Below are 15,974 nucleotides of genomic sequence, written 5' to 3' on the forward strand. Positions count from 1 at the left end.
CAGCGTTCCCCGACTGCCAAGCTCTCCCTGTCTGACCTCAACGTTCCGCTTAAATCCACTTACTTTTTACTCTCATAACTAGAAAAGATGTCCTCAAAAGCCTCTAGGGGGCGCTCCTCTGAGTGATCAAAGGAGAAATCAAGCATAGGGGCATGGCTGTAAGAACAAACACCACACACACAGTCACTCGGGGGCCAGCGGGTGCCGATCGAGACCGTACGGATTTAGAAAGAGTAAAACTGATCACAGATCAGTAACTGTGGGCAAACCCTTGACAAACACCTGGGAAAAAGCAAAGGGACATTGCAGGCTGTCAGCATCTGTATGCCTTGATGATAATGACTGGATCCAATAATCAACTGTGGTGAATCTCACAAAATAAAATCAAGAAATAAGAAAATATTTTTGCGAAAGAAACATGATGCTTATATTTAGGAAAAACTAAGTAGTATATAAAGTATATAAAATATAAATGTATAACTAAAAGAAAATATTTATAATGAATAATTAATTTAAAGTTATTTTTACATTGTCGTATTGTACTGTTTTTATTCTCACGTCGAATTTTTTTTATTTCTTATAGATTTTTTATGTTTTTATGAGATTCACAAAGTTGTTGATGGCAGAATAATGGTGGCATGACTTTACAGCAAGAACAGGCCTGCAATGTGCCTATTGTGAGGAGCCTGGTCACATGATCACCTGCCACACAAAGGCAACGAAAGGACAGGAAGAGATCAAGTTCCGTTTCTTTCCTCTAATCGCACCAGCCCAGTCTCAAACTCACCGGTACATCCTCTCGATGGGCACGTTGGATCTCTGCAGTTCTCCGAGAGGAACTCTGGAGTTCGGTCGCACCACACCTGTGGATCCAAACACACACAAACATACAATGTTGACGACTTCTGTTAAACAACCCAGAACAAAACAGCTTTTGTAAAGTTGGACAACTTAACTACTGGACTGGTAACTAATATCTGTGGGTGGAGTTCATCCCTGCACTTTACAGAAAAAACTTCACAGTAATACTACACTTATCGTCATGACCCCGAAAAGTGAAAAGACTGTTTAAATTTATACAGATAAGGTCATTAAGTGATTTGCTGTCATACTTCCAAAACACTTTCACTAATAAGCTCTTAATCCTGAAAATGTGCGTCACTGGATGGCTTTCCTACGTTCCCGGCTATAAATAACAAAAATCCAAAATTCAAGAATAATCACAAATGTCTGAAACAAGGTTTACCCGCAGTCTTGGCGGCCCACCGACGGCCTGCCTCGTTGAATGCGGCCAATGCACGGACGGTGGCACGGAGGATTCCCCAGCGGAACATCGCCACAGGATCCATCCCTATCAACTGCCGGACATATGCTCGGTCGCTGCTTCGCAGCAGAGCCACGATATCCGAACGCATGTGATCTGTGTTCTTCTCCCGGAAATCCTATTAAATGTTACAAAAAGGATCAGAAAATGAATGTTAGGACTGTCATCCCTGTTGGTACTTTTCGGGAAGCCGATTTACCTCTTATTTTTTATTTGGATAGTCTCTCCAAGACTTCAAATATTCTTCTCGAAATGAATAAAGTTCTCATTTTTGAGAATCAAAAGAAAAACAAGCTCTGTTACCTTAATCTGGTATTTGACCTTCCCAGCGAAATGTAAAATGACAAAAGCCGGTTCCATCACCGGAGTCGCCACAAAGTATTGGTTCTGCTGGTGCTGCTGTTTAAACTTCGCCAGCAAAGTTTTATCAGTGGCATGAGGGAAACTGGAAAAAACATCATCACAGAGCGTATTAGCAAACCACCAAAACACCATTCATCTTATCTACACGAAGAGATCTTACTTGCTCTCCTCATCGAGTAAATAGAGAAGCCCTGTGGGTTTCTTGCTAATTAAATTAATACATCCAACATTATCGATGTAGTCAATGTTGTGCCAGGTGATTCCCTCAGCCTGATACTCCTCCTGCAGGTGGAATCACATCAAAGATCATCAGGAACACAAATCACGACAGAAAGAGACTTCAGCAAGTCATCTGGAGATCCACCAACCTGTTCAAGCTTAAAAATGTGCTGGTTGAAGTAATACTGAAGTTGTTCGTTGGCGTAATTGATGCAGAACTGTTCAAAGCTGTTGGTCTCAAAGTCTTCGAAGCCGAAGATGTCGAGCACGCCAATAGATAAGCACTGAAATAATCACGTGGGAAATAACAAGGTTGAACTCAATGTCTTCAAACATTTACAAACAGTTTAAGTCCTTTTTGACTTAAGTGTACAAAGCAATAAAACACGCTCAATATTAGCTCAATGGTCAGAGTTTGGGGTTGGATTGCCTGATTGTCAAACTAGAATTACTCTCAAAGTTGTGTTTCGTGACGCAAGAACTTTTAATTGATGATGAACAACTATAAACAATCCCGTGCGAATTGTGTCTCACCGAAACCGACTCCTCCATATCTTTCTTATTCAGCAGAGCGTGATTGATGCGCAGGACGATCCAGTCGAAAAGGGCGCTGTACAAGGACTTGGCCATCGAGTCTCGTGCCGTGATCGCCTGTAGAAACGCCCCTCGAGTTAGCTCCAAAACATCAAATGAACTATAAGAGTATAAGAGCGGATGGTCCTACCTCGCTGTGGCTGTATGGCAGAATAATCTTGTCGTTGACGGTCACCGTTTTCCTCTTGGTTAGAGCTTCCACCAACAACTCCACCTTAACCTGATGAAACCAAAACAAAGCACTTGAAAAATGTGCTTTCTAATCGTGAAATAGTTTGATGAAATTGCAACACATTTCAAACCATAAAGGCCTTACCTTAAGCAGCTCTGAAAGGGTGGACAGGACCTCTGGAGGTCCAACATCCAATCCGTCTTCTCTACCTGTGGACTTCTGACTGTACGTCACGTTACCAAGATACAAGATCGCAGACAGAACGGAGAATATCCTACAGGAAACACGACAACAAACTGAACATCTTTCATCTGAGCATAGCCTAAAAAACTAACTGATCTATTTTGTGACGTTATTGATCGAGTCTATGAAGAAGTTACTCACTGCCTCTTAGTGGCCGGTAGAAAACCGACCATCTCCATGGCCTGCTGTAGTCGCTCAAAGTCGTGCCGAAGATCATCTGCATCTTCTATCGTAAAGTTTTGCTGCAAATGAAGAACGAAAACCCACTGAAAGTTTAATTCTGTATTTTGGTTTCGGCTTAGTTTTTGTAGCTGGTGTAAGCGGATCACCAACTGGTCCAACCTGGTGGACCATCAGCAAAAAAATAGCTAGACAAGCGTTTTTCTTTTTTAGAAGCCTTGTTAACCAGCCATTGACCAGGCCATTGAATAGGGCAGCAATTGATCATCTGGAAATATGGCTGCAGGACATTGAGGAAACATGCGATAACTTGCCTAACAATATAAGATATGCGATACAATACCGCTTCAAGTTTGTAAAATCAACTTGAACTACACTAAAAGTGTCTATGACTTTGATACTTCATCTCTGTCACCATACACTACATCCTGTGTTAGAAACCTGGGTGTTTGGCTTAACAATTATCTGAATTTTGGTAAGCAGATATGTTCTGTTGTCAAGTTTCCATCTCAGGCTTCTCTCCAAAGTAAAGCCATTCTTGTCCTTAAAGATGTTCGAAAAAGCAATACATGCATTTGTTACATCGAGGCTTGACTATTGTAATTTTCGGTTTGTTTGTGCTCCGTTGTCTTGTGTTTCTTGCCTACAGTTAGTCCAGAATGCAGCAGCTCGAGTCTATTACGCCGGTTCTAATTTCGCTTCATTGGCTTCCTGTGAAGTACAGTATTGATTTTAAAATACTCTTTCTGGTTTTTAAATCACTTCACACCATTGAACTTTTGCAGTCTTATACACTGTCGTGATCACTTAGGTCCTCAAACTTTAACCTGCTGCATGTCCAAGGACTAGGCTTAAAACACGAGGCGACCGTGCTTATTTTGTTGCCGGTCCAAGATTCTGGAACAACCTCTCCCCCATATCAGTGCTATATAAAAAAAGGTTTATTGTATTGTATATCGACAATTATTTAAATCCTGAACACAATAAGACCAAAATTCACATTCTTTCTAGGAAAAGAATGCATTACTTTGTGACCTGCCATCTCATTTTGCGTCGACCTAGAACTTTTATTACAGACTCATTTTTATAATTATTAATTTATCACAAACCACTACAACATGCATAAAGCGATTTTTGGATCATTTTTATACATTGTGCAGCACTAACTAGAACCAGCGACATACTCAAAAACACAGCTAGCATCGGAACTTTCCAGCGTAAAAGTCACCCTTTCTACATCTTGGCACCACAGCTTTCACATTACAAGGACCTTTAATAGCACTCGAGTGCTAAATGAAATAAAACGATAATAAAAAGCTACTGAAGGTATGAAAATAGCACAACTCTGCCGTGCCACGAACGGATATCAGAAAGCTACAATGACGTCACAAAGGTGCTGTGTGGTTTTGACACGTGGCCACGCTCGTGCCGGAGTGCTTTGTCGTGCACAGCGGTGAGGTTTCTTACAGGCCCTAGTTAAACGAACTACTAAAGTACTTTGCTCCTCTCTCGACCAAAACAACTGGATCTATTTTGTTTGTTTTTTATCTGAGGAAAAGTCACTTAAAATAGTAGCATGTGTGTTTAAGCGAATAAACCTAAACGTTTAATACCACAGTTACTGACGCACCTGTTTGAGGTAGAAGTATTCTTCGGGCTGGAGGAGTTTGAATTCCCTCCGCTCCTCCTCGGACGCGCCCACCAGCAGGTAATAAAACACGTGGTAGTTCCTGTGTGACGGTAAATAGACAAACAGACCATTGTGTCAGAGTTTATGAGCGGGTTTTACTCAGAATCTTAGTGCGGGAGGCCCCAGAGTCGGTTTTTCCTGTTTTCAGATCTCATACAGTATTGCTCATACGCCGATGAGACATCTGCCATGTCTCACATACAGTATGTGTAATACATCTAATACACATTGGAATCTCGATGTCATTAGTCTGCACAAACAAACACTTTTTGCCATCAGAAACATACAGAACGAGTCTAGATTGTGACGTAAAACCAAATGGTCTGGCTTTGTATCAAACTTTGTTTTTGCCAGTTTTACCTTTCGTTCTTCTCTCTGGACACCAGGCGAGACTTCTCCAGCAGATATTTTTCCACCACGGCTCTGTAAGGCGAGAGAAAACGTGCGGTCGTCAGATGCAAATCGGATCTTTAGAGGTCAAATGTCAATCTAGGGGTCACTGGGACAGATGGCATGAACAATACATCTCGACAGAGCGTGACTGAGACAGCCCACTTTTTCGGCGGCCTTGATTCCTGAAGTGGTTTTATTCGTTCAGTTTGGTCCGTTGGAAACACAAGGCCAGACCGACCGGCTAACATGAATCACCACATTACAAACTTTGATTTACAGTTTAAACATTCGAGAAAATTGATTTCACGAAACCTTTTGCGAGGCAATCGTGCATGTATCCCATGATGCATTGCAACAGATTCGTCGTTCATGTTCTTTTAAAACGCATTTCTCAAAACAGAAAGAAAGATAATTGATAACATATGAAACTATGCGGTCTTAAACACACTTTTCTTTGTTTATCTGAGCTAAAATTTCAAAGCTTATCAGATTTATTGCAATCGTATTAACATAAACCATGAAGTCAAATCTGCTTCGGTAAATAAAGCCACACCTACAGAGCAACAAAAGGCAAACAAATGTCCAAGAGGGAAGTGAAGAGGTGTTTGTTTCTAAAACAGACATTGTAAGTGTCTAGTGGACTAGTGCACACTTAACAAGCAGCAGACAACAAAGTGCGTCACATTACAGGGGCCCAGACAACAACAGGGTTCTATGAAAACAGATTATATGACTATTGCTCTTATTGACCCGTCTCAACTGCATAACACGGTCCCGGCACTCCCGCTTCCAACAAATCAGTCACAGATTTTATCCAAATAAGGCTCAATTTTCAAATTTCATAAAATAAATTGGCCAAAAAGATGTAAACGATAACCATAAATATTGAATTGCATTTGTGTGGAATAAGAAATACGAACAAAATGATGTCACAACAATCTTTCTTCAAATCAAAATGATAAGTCATACAAACAGGCTTCCCCCATTTTGTAATACAAGGGAAAATATGACTTGGATAAGCTTTTGTGAAAATAAGTGTTAACAATGTACTCTCTGTCTGAATTACAGAAGTACTATTTACAGTAGAAGTAAATATTCAACCAATCACACAAGAGGAAGGAAGCCAACAGCGCGCTTGCGATGGAATCTTCGGTTTGTTAAAATTATCTGCGACACCCGTAGAGCATCTCTAAGCTTGAAACATTTCTCTCAGAAACAGAGATGGCGTTTCGGATAAAACGCGTGATATTAAAATCAGCTTCCTCGAACTACACAGCATGCATGATCTTTCATTTCAGCCGTACTGGAGGCAAACATCTCACTTATTTCTGTTTACACAATCTTTCAGCGTGAAGGAGGAAACGAGGCAAGGTGTGACGTCGGCAGCTGTGCAGGCGTGATAAGACGAGGAGTAGGCAAGGGTCAGCTGTGTGAGGTGTGTGAAACGAAAGCGAGATACTCACCCTCGTACGACTCCGCTTTCAAGATAATTCACCTGGATGAACTTCCCAAAGCGGCTGGAGTTGTTGTTGTGTGCTGTCTTTGCGTTGCCAAATGCCTGTGAAGACAAAGGATAAGATGACTTGATTACAACAAAACATCTATATCTACGCAAAACAGATAATATCAGGGCTTTAGACTGCAACTAAAATGCTTTCAAATGCGATCAAATTTTATAACGTGCGAGGTCAAATTTAACGGGGTCACATTGCGGGTGGTGTAATGCACATTCAGCTAAAATCCTGTAAAGTGTTTTCAATGTTGACTTCTGTCTTTTGCAATGTTCTAACAGCTGTGAATAAGAAATGGTTGATTCGCGAAGTAAAGGAGGATTGTGAAGATTGGTTATATTTGTGTCAGATCATTAATAGCCAATATATAACTTGAAAGAACTTATAAAACTTAACAACAACTGTATAAAATAACGAATACAATGTTTCTCTGCATTTATGGTTCTCTTAACATGGTCGTCACCCACCACCAAAGACCCTTTTGACTCTGTTAACCAATCAGGTTCCATTCGGCCCACCTACAAGTGTGCAGTGCGAAGATGATAAAACGCAAGTGATAAAGTGCAAACATAAAGCGATCTAACCAACTATTTTAAAAGACAGAGTGACAAATTAACAGAACGATTTATTAACTCATCAGGTCATTATGATGATTAAATAAAGGGTGAGACCAACTGAGAAAGTGAGTCGCACCAGAGCGACCAGTGGAAAAATAAGTCTAGAGATCTAGATACAGAACTATTTCACATACCCGTTGCATGTGTTAACAGTTTACCTACTAAAGCATTATTCTTTCTACATGTAAAATAAATAAAAACTAAATGTATTAGATTGAAAGTTTTTTATTTTAAACTATGGAAAACTATAAATACTATACACAGAGGTGGACAGTACTTAAATATAGTAATATATGTTTCACATTTAATAAAAAACTTTAACCTTTTATTACTTTATACTTGAGTACATTGAAAACCCAGTACTTTTCCTGAAGCTTTAAAATTCCACTTGAAAAAGTAAGAAAGACTTTTTTTATGTCTTTAAAGTTTAAAGGTTTAATTTATGAAACATTGTGGAGTAAAAAGTATGACATATGCTTTATGTAGCAAAGTAAAAACACAGTAGCTACAATTTTTCTATATACAGTTTTCTATAAAAAATAGCCTTTGCGTTTTTAGGTTACGTTGAAACAAACCAAATCACATTCATGTAAATAATTCTCTAGGTGCTCCGTAACCAAACGCTAGTAAACAAATGAGCCACATTTGCGTAAAGCCGCTCGAACGCGCCGAGCGTCAGTTGCGGCTTCAGCTCTAAAGGCTTTGTGATGTTATCAAGCGCGTCGTCGCGTTATTTAAACTCAACTGGGAAAAGCTGCCATTCACACAAAAACAGCCGATGTGATTAATGAGTCGCTGAAGCTGATGCCCAGCTCATCCTGATGCCACAGGGCAGCCGGACTCTGAATGTGAAGCCCGGCTCAGGGCACAAAAGGCTTGCCACGGGGGAAAGTGGGCTCTGTGCATTTTAAAGAGGAGAGGCATTGTGCCCGACACCAGTGGAAAAAACGACGGGGCGTTTTACTGGAGCAGATTGAGGAGGGGGTGGGGCGTTAACCTAATTAAGATTCCCTGCCGTGAACCTTTGACCCCCTTCACGAAGCATACAGGGAAATATCGGGGATGGAACGTATACTGTAACAAACCCATCTGTCCCAGAAAATGACCAAATAAAGTGGTTGATATTGAAATAATACGACACCTTGCTAACAAAGCGAGACTCGCAGCAGAACATGTCACTCTTGCGGTCAGAACTGTCGATTCAGACTGAAACGTGTTTATTCAAACGTCGTGTGATTGCGTTTACGACTCGAGGGGAATGAGGAAATTGTCCACTGCAACTGCACAGCCGCCCGAGTGCAGTATCTCTCTCTGAATGTTGCGACGTACATAAACGCTAAATCCTTCTCTGTCAAACCTGGGAATGGCAATAAAACGGGACGATTGAGAGGGAGAGAATTTTTCGGAAGTGGACTTGTCTGGACTGGCTCTGGTTATTTGGAAGTCGGCACCACACGGACTCGTTCACAAAATCCAGACTTCATAAACATCTAAATTGCAAGTTTACTCATCTGCTCCAGCCACTGAAATCCAGTCCATCCATACAACGTCTCACAAAACAAAGACTCTATTCTGGTGTTTTATAGAAAGGCCGCTAGAATCCTATTACTCAGAAACAACACTAGGAGATATTCACATGACTCCTAAATATAACCGCTTCTCCTTTTAGACACGGCCTCGGAGCCGATCGCATCTATACACCAGCTCGACATCTCCAGCTTTGCTTTTATTCTTCATCAGATCCTTGTGGTGTTAATACAAAGAGAAGGTTTGCTAAACTGGGGACGGCATGTAGAAGCACGAATTGAGACACAGACACACTAGTTTTATTAAAAACAAGTGCCTTAAAGCAGGAACAAGGATGCATTCATTGCTTTACAAAAGCAATCACAAGTTTAATTGTACATGATGTTCATAAAGCGTGAGGGGCGCACGTGCAACACTTGACATCAAGTCGAATTGAAAAGGAATAATTCAAACCACTGAACGCAAGGTTTTTAGAAATAAACAAAGATGCCATCTCTTATGCCATTTTATCTTTTCAATATTAATAATATAAAATAATATACTATAAACTGTTTGCTTTCAAAATCACACCATAGGACGCATATATTTGTCAGACACCCAGGAATAATCAAAATGCACAATTATACACAACAATGTGACAAGCTAGAACCAATGAAATGTAAAGCCATCAATGCATCAACATATTTGAGCATTAAAATGTATTTTTGTTTATGATTTATGGGTGTGTTGTTGAAAGTGAGTAAATTACACGATTACATTTTTTTGCAACCTACTAAAACGTAACGCTTTACAAAAATTAATAAACACATGTGAAACATCGGGTTGCAATGCAAAGCAGATCTGTTTGGTTATAAGCATTCTTCCAAATTACTTTCTCTGTTTTCATCAGAACAAAGACATTTATACACATTTGGAACTCGAAGGAGACTTAATGAGGACAGAATATTCATTTTTGTTTGAAGTCTCCCTTTAAAAGAAAGCCCATAGATAAACAAAGGCCATAAAATAGGTATTACAGCTCTGGACATCCTGAGAAACAGTACGCCGACTCGACGACCGGCCAATGAGGAGCGAGGCCTCCGCAGCAACCACTTCCTCTTGCAAAAAAATTCTGCTTCCTGTAGAAGCAATCAGCCCGAGGGAAGTTCCTGTCTTTGGGCAGCAAAAGGATGACCTCAGAGGTTTCAGATACGAGCATTAAAAAAAGCTATAGAGGCTGACTGACAAAAGAAAAACAGAAGGTAATGCTATTTGCAGAGCAGCCCGACTGTGACTTTGTTTTGTGGTACAGTCGATAAAAAGCTCACTGCTATTTGAAGGTCCGTGGCACAAAAAAAGCTCTTGTGTTATAAGATCCTCAATGACGTAATGAACTAAAAGCCGCTTGATCCGCCAATGCAAGAATGTTTTTGGTTTGACAGATTCCAAACTGTTCTCCTGCAGACCCTTAGGTCCCCACATGGGTCGGTTGGCTAGAATGAACTTCGGCGTTACTGATATTTTCCATACGTTTATGCTTATTTATATAACATACAGAGAGTTTTTGGAAGTTACTTTGAAAGTATTCAGAACGCATGTGATGACATGAAAGTAAAATATGCATTCAAACATGTGTTCTCCAAAAGCACAGAGGCCGTGGGGTGGAATTACTACAGCGATCCGTATGAAGAAAAGAAAATATGCAAAAACCGGTCAGTCGTGTCTGTCAACGACAATAACCTCCAAAGCTGGCTTTGTGTACGTTATAAAAACGGAGACAAAAACATGTCCGGCCCAAAAGTCAGACACAAAAATTACAATTTAAACCGAGCTAGTTCAAAGCTAAAAAGTACTCGGTATACAAAGAAAGAAATGTACAAAAATGTTATTGATAGACGGTCCTAGAAGGCCACAAGTTTCCCAACCCTATTCAAACACAACTATGACTTTCTATATTCTGCAGAACACACAAAAAAAATTTTTGATGACCAAAGAACACTGAACTCCATTGACTTCCATTGTATGAACATATGATCAGACTCCTATCATTGATAGAGACTGGAAGGAGTCTTGTTCTGCTCTCACCACTTATTCAACCGGTTTCAACATGCGGCTTGTCCAACCACTAACACAGAGATGCAAAAATACTGAAGCCTAAAAACTCATCTACCATGCTGACGGCGAAAAAAGTACTTCTACTTTTCACAGACCGCAAGCACGAACGTCACAGAACCTGCCGTCTTTTATGCCCTCCGACGCTTGATTTAAAAGTGAACTTTGATCTCAAAATAAGAAATAAACCAAAGTGCATTTTCTCATTACATCACAGGATGCACAAGAGAGGTGTCAGTCTTTGAAGACATGTGGGTTAGTTTCGTACAAGAAAAAGTTTTGCTGACAGACGGTTCGAAACATTTGCATGTAAGAACCTACTGATAAAAATAAATTCAGAGAAAAGAATTAAAACAAAATTGAAAACTTCAATTTTCATACCACATGATGCGTTTAAAACAACTCGCAAGAAGCAACTCACAAAGTCAACTTTTGTCTAGTTGTTAAACCTCATTCTTACCATAACTTATCGCATTCGAACCCCCGTCCTTACCCAACCCCTTGCGGGATGAGCGCCCTCACGACAGCTTCCACATCATCACATATAAACCTGATCTCACAGTTGGTTGTTTTTTGGAAAATAACAAAGTGCTCAAACAGGTTTAAGGAAACAAGAAATAACTAAAGCAAGTGACCCGAGATACCGAAAAACTGCCATAGACTTGCGAAAACCCTGCAGACCCAGATTAAGTGCAATTGCAACACAAGCTATGCAAGTCAAGCGTGTTGTGACCATGCATTTCAAGCAGAGGCTTGTGGGAAAGCTCACTGTAAATAACTGATCTTGGAAGTTTAGAAACCTGCGGGCAACGTTTCATATGTGGTTACGAGGCAGATCGATTCTACAGACTCTACAATTCCGACCAAAGAGAAGCAAATGTTGACGGGTTTCAATGTTGTGCAATATAGAATTGCACGATAAATCGTTAAAAGATCGCAATCTCGATTCCTACACCCACACGATCTCATTAATGAAAATCTACGATTCGCCTGCGTCTATTATACCTCAGACTAGTCATATCCGAGTGCGCACTTATATCTGCACTATGGTAAAAACACGTTGTGAGAGTTTGTGGCGCTTATTTGCGCAAATAGAGAAGCTGTATATTGATTTTCATCAAACCGCCCTGCATTGCATGTTTTCAGGTTATTTTAAACTGTTTATAGGTAAATACTGTGTTGGTGTTAATCAGTTGTATCATTCAACTGTAGATGTCAGGCAAATTTATCAATCTTTCTAAGGACCTTCAATTGCTGGAATCACCTTTTTTATGTTTTAATGTATAAATGTTTTTTAAATAGTCACTTCAATGCGTTCAACTTTTACATTTGAAGTAAAACAAAAAAGTAACCACTATATTTTACCTATGGCAATTGAAGTAAAAAAATCCTTATTTACTTTTTATTTGTCATTCAGAATCGTAAGAGAATCGTGATCTCTATTTGAAAACAAAAGAATCGTGATTCTCAATTTTTACAGAATCGTGCAGCTCTAGTGCAATACAACTAATGCATCAAGTGCAAAAAAATCTAACAAAAACATCACAGGCGATTGAATTTAATGTTTACATACACACGTTTGGGGTTTACTAATGTCTTTGGACCGTATCTATACCAAAACCACATTTGACTGTGGAATTCAACTAAAATGGCTGTGCCTTGTGAACGACTTAAGGAAAAGAAGACCATTCAGCCAAAACTAGTTTACATCAATGTGCGAATGATCTTACCTCCAGCACAGGTCCCGCACCCAAGATGGTTCTTTCCACTCCGCTGGCGTAACCCTTCTGGCTGAGAGCGGTCAGGCAGTGAATGAGGAAATTAGTGCTTTGAGTTTTGCCCGATCCACTTTCCCCTGAGATTACGATGCATTGGTTGACATGCTTGCGTAGCATGGTGTAATACGCCACATCGGCGATGGCAAAAATGTGCGGCACCAGCTTGCCCAGTTGATGGTTCTCGTATATCTTGACGTACTTGGGATTGTAAATGGGCAGGAACTTGAAGGGGTTGACAGCGACCAAAATGCTTCCAGCGTACGTGTAAATCTTCTTCTTTTGAAATCGATTGCGGAGGTTCGCCAAGATGCTGTCCTCATTGAGCCGCGGGAGGTTACACAGATCCTCAAAGTCCTCCTGCCGCGGAGGGAGGAAACCCCGAGCGACCAGTCGCTTGGAATCCTGCTCGCTGGCCACGGCAGGCAGGTGCACGTAACGGATGGAACCATCGTGGTTGCGTTCCTGTAGGAAAAAGTAAAATCCTTCCTTCTGAGCATGCTGTTCTTGGGCTTTTCGAGGCCAAAGAAGAACCCGGTGGACAGGAAGGTCTGTGGATTCCAGGACCCACTCCTCACCGCCGGATTCCTTCACCTCGGCCAACACGTAGCGCTTGCTAGCGTCAAGCCCGAGTACAGCTGCCGCATCCTGGATGACGCTAGCTGCCGTGGCCTCCTTGGTGACATTGAGCGTGCAACACGAAGTCGTCTCGACAGACAGTCGCGGGTATATCTGAAGTTCGTAGACCTTTCCATCTTGACTAGTCGTCCCGTCACCATCTTTGACACTCATTCTGACTCCGGACGAGCCCCTTCAGCATTACGTATCTCCCTCACAACCACCATCTAGTACCTAGGACAGAAGACACATGAAATTAGTATTGCAGCTAACACAGCTTTTTTATATAATCAATTCATCTGTTGATCTGCTCAACTTGTTTAGCTAAATTTACAAGCACATTCAACCAAGATAAGATACAGATTGGCACAAAAATACCTCTTAGTGCAACCGGACCACATTATACTATATTTTGAATGGCATTCTTTACCAAGCTCTTGGAAACCACCATCATCCTGCTTGCTCCATGTAGACAGCGACTTTTTAATTTAATCGGTCTCAAGTCTTTTCTTGCAATATACTCTCATCATAGAGAGACATCTGTCTAGTGAAGGGCTGTGCAAGAAACCGCAGTGTCGCACAGTTGCACCGAATCTGCCCCCTTGTAAAACACTGCATGTCTCGATAAATATCCAAAACAAAACCACAGTTGCTACATAAGGTGATGATATCAGCGAGGCAATTTCTCACACTGATCCACAGTAGATAACATAATCATGTGCTTTTTAAATCTACTGGTTTTTACTAGGACTGCAACTAACAATTATCTTGGTAATCGATTATTTGGACAATAATTAAAAAAAAAAGGTTTAATTTAGATCTTTTGTTTATAATAAGGAAATCAGAGATGGGAAAAGTATACACAACTTAACTCATTTGCATTCTCCCAAAATGTGGAATTGTGGATTCAGATGTGTCATATGAGAAGCAGCCGAAAATAGTCTCTCCCAAACATGGCAGGGAGGAAGTGGGCAGTTGGCCAAAGAAATCAATTTTTGGGGTAATTAAAAGTCAGATATTTGTCATTCAATTGTAGTGAAGTACAGTAAAAGCATCCAGAAAAAGATAGTACGCAAGTATAGTACAGATACTCAAAAAGTGTACTTGAGTAGGCTACAGTACTCAAGTAAATGTAGTTCGCTACTTCCCAGCTCTTTACTAAATAAACCCAAAATCAGTGTATTAAGCCTATTCTGTACTTTGCAAAGAGCAAACAGCATAAATTGGGTTTAACTATTATAATCAATAATTTTGTCAAAAACTGCGCAGCTTGAAAGATGCATGCAAAACTTCTGCCACCCGGAGAGACGCATGCATGGAAAGAGACGTTTGACTTTAAAACTGCGCCCCTCGCGCTGCACGGAGAGACGAATGCATGGAAAGTGACGTTTGACTTTAAAACTGCGCCCCTCGCGCTGCATGGAGAGACGCATGCATGGAAAGAGACGTTTGACTTTAAAACTGCGCACCTCGCGCTGCACGGAGAGACGCATGCATGGAAAGTGACGTTTGACTTTAAAACTGCGCCCCTCGCGCTGCACGGAGAGACGCATGCATGGAAAGAGACGTTTGACTTTAAAACTGCGCACCTCGCGCTGCACGGAGAGACGCATGCATGGAAAGAGACGTTTGACTTTAAAACTGCGCACTTGGCGCTGCACGGAGAGACGCATGCATGGAAAGAGACGTTTGACTTTAAAACTGCGCCCCTCGCGCTGCACGGAGAGACGCATGCATGGAAAGAGACGTTTGACTTTAAAACTGCGCACTTGGCGCTGCACGGAGAGACGCATGCATGGAAAGAGACGTTTGACTTTAAAACTGCGCCCCTCGCGCTGCACGGAGAGACGCATGCATGGAAAGAGACGTTTGACTTTAAAACTGCGCACCTCGCGCTGCACGGAGAGACGCATGCATGGAAAGAGATGTTTGACTTTAAAACTGCGCACTTGGCGCTGCACGGAGAGACGCATGCATGGAAAGAGACGTTTGACTTTAAAACTGCGTACCTCGCGCTGCAGAGTGTGAAATCCAGAAAACCGGAATTAAGGAAACTAGAAAACATGTCTGCAGACAGAATAGTGGCTCAGTATACCAACACAGAACATGTCGGTTTGGCAGACGAATCACATGAAACTGAAGCTTGTTCCAACTTTAAATTTAAGGCTGTACGTTATCTACGGAAAATAACAGAGCCAACCATCTTAAACAACAATAAGCTTATATCCAGCTAAATTAAGTTAAGCCCGGGTCCATAAGTGTGTCACATGGTTTGATCTGAAGGCCATTTGTGTTTGATTTCCCTTAACTGTAAAGTCTGACATCTGTTGTCCAAACATTAAAGACACTGCGAGCATTTGGGTTTTTTAAAACAGCAATTTTGAAAACCTTTTGGGTACAAATGTTTGTTCTTGCCCTAAAAATGTCAACACGTTATGCAGATTTGCAGGCACATGTTTGAGTTGAGTCAACACATTGAGTTGTCGAGTACAACCCCAGCCTGGTTCCTCACTTTGAAAAGTAGGCCAGTCTCTGAATCTGGCCACTGACCATAACCGCAGTCAATAACATTCCAAGACAATCATAAAGTGTTCATCATAGTCCATTATGATTAGACCTTACAGGTTAACTCTTCGAAACACAACAGAAGTAAATGA

The 15,974-nt window shown here is 41.0% G+C and overlaps 1 protein-coding gene across 35 annotated transcripts in view; it reads right to left on the minus strand.

The window, feature by feature from the left end:
• LOC306902459 (myosin IXB) overlaps window positions 1-15,974 on the minus strand; it is a 36,101-nt gene that overhangs the window by 13,716 nt on the left and 6,411 nt on the right. For 34 of the 35 annotated variants that reach the window (XR_013787448.1, XR_013787449.1, XR_013787450.1 and 31 more), the window contains exons 2-14: window positions 12,655-13,551; window positions 6,642-6,736; window positions 5,146-5,208; window positions 4,726-4,825; window positions 3,057-3,157; window positions 2,817-2,946; window positions 2,631-2,720; window positions 2,441-2,557; window positions 2,056-2,190; window positions 1,848-1,969; window positions 1,628-1,769; window positions 1,247-1,442; window positions 788-863 (exon numbers count right to left, since the gene is read on the minus strand). Coding sequence is in view for 29 of the 35 variants with exons in the window: in XM_079471039.1 (XP_079327165.1) it covers window positions 788-863; window positions 1,247-1,442; window positions 1,628-1,769; window positions 1,848-1,969; window positions 2,056-2,190; window positions 2,441-2,557; window positions 2,631-2,720; window positions 2,817-2,946; window positions 3,057-3,157; window positions 4,726-4,825; window positions 5,146-5,208; window positions 6,642-6,736; window positions 12,655-13,491 (2,204 nt within the window). In the remaining 6 variants the exon portion in view is untranslated. Of the gene's footprint in view, window positions 1-63; window positions 157-787; window positions 864-1,246; window positions 1,443-1,627; window positions 1,770-1,847; window positions 1,970-2,055; window positions 2,191-2,440; window positions 2,558-2,630; window positions 2,721-2,816; window positions 2,947-3,056; window positions 3,158-4,725; window positions 4,826-5,145; window positions 5,209-6,641; window positions 6,737-12,654; window positions 13,552-15,974 lie in introns of all 35 variants that reach the window. The other variant, XM_079471043.1, reaches the window with a different exon arrangement.

This window comes from Barbatula barbatula, assembly GCF_947034865.1.
Source record: "Barbatula barbatula genome assembly, chromosome: 13".
Classification (NCBI taxonomy): domain Eukaryota; kingdom Metazoa; phylum Chordata; class Actinopteri; order Cypriniformes; family Nemacheilidae; genus Barbatula; species Barbatula barbatula.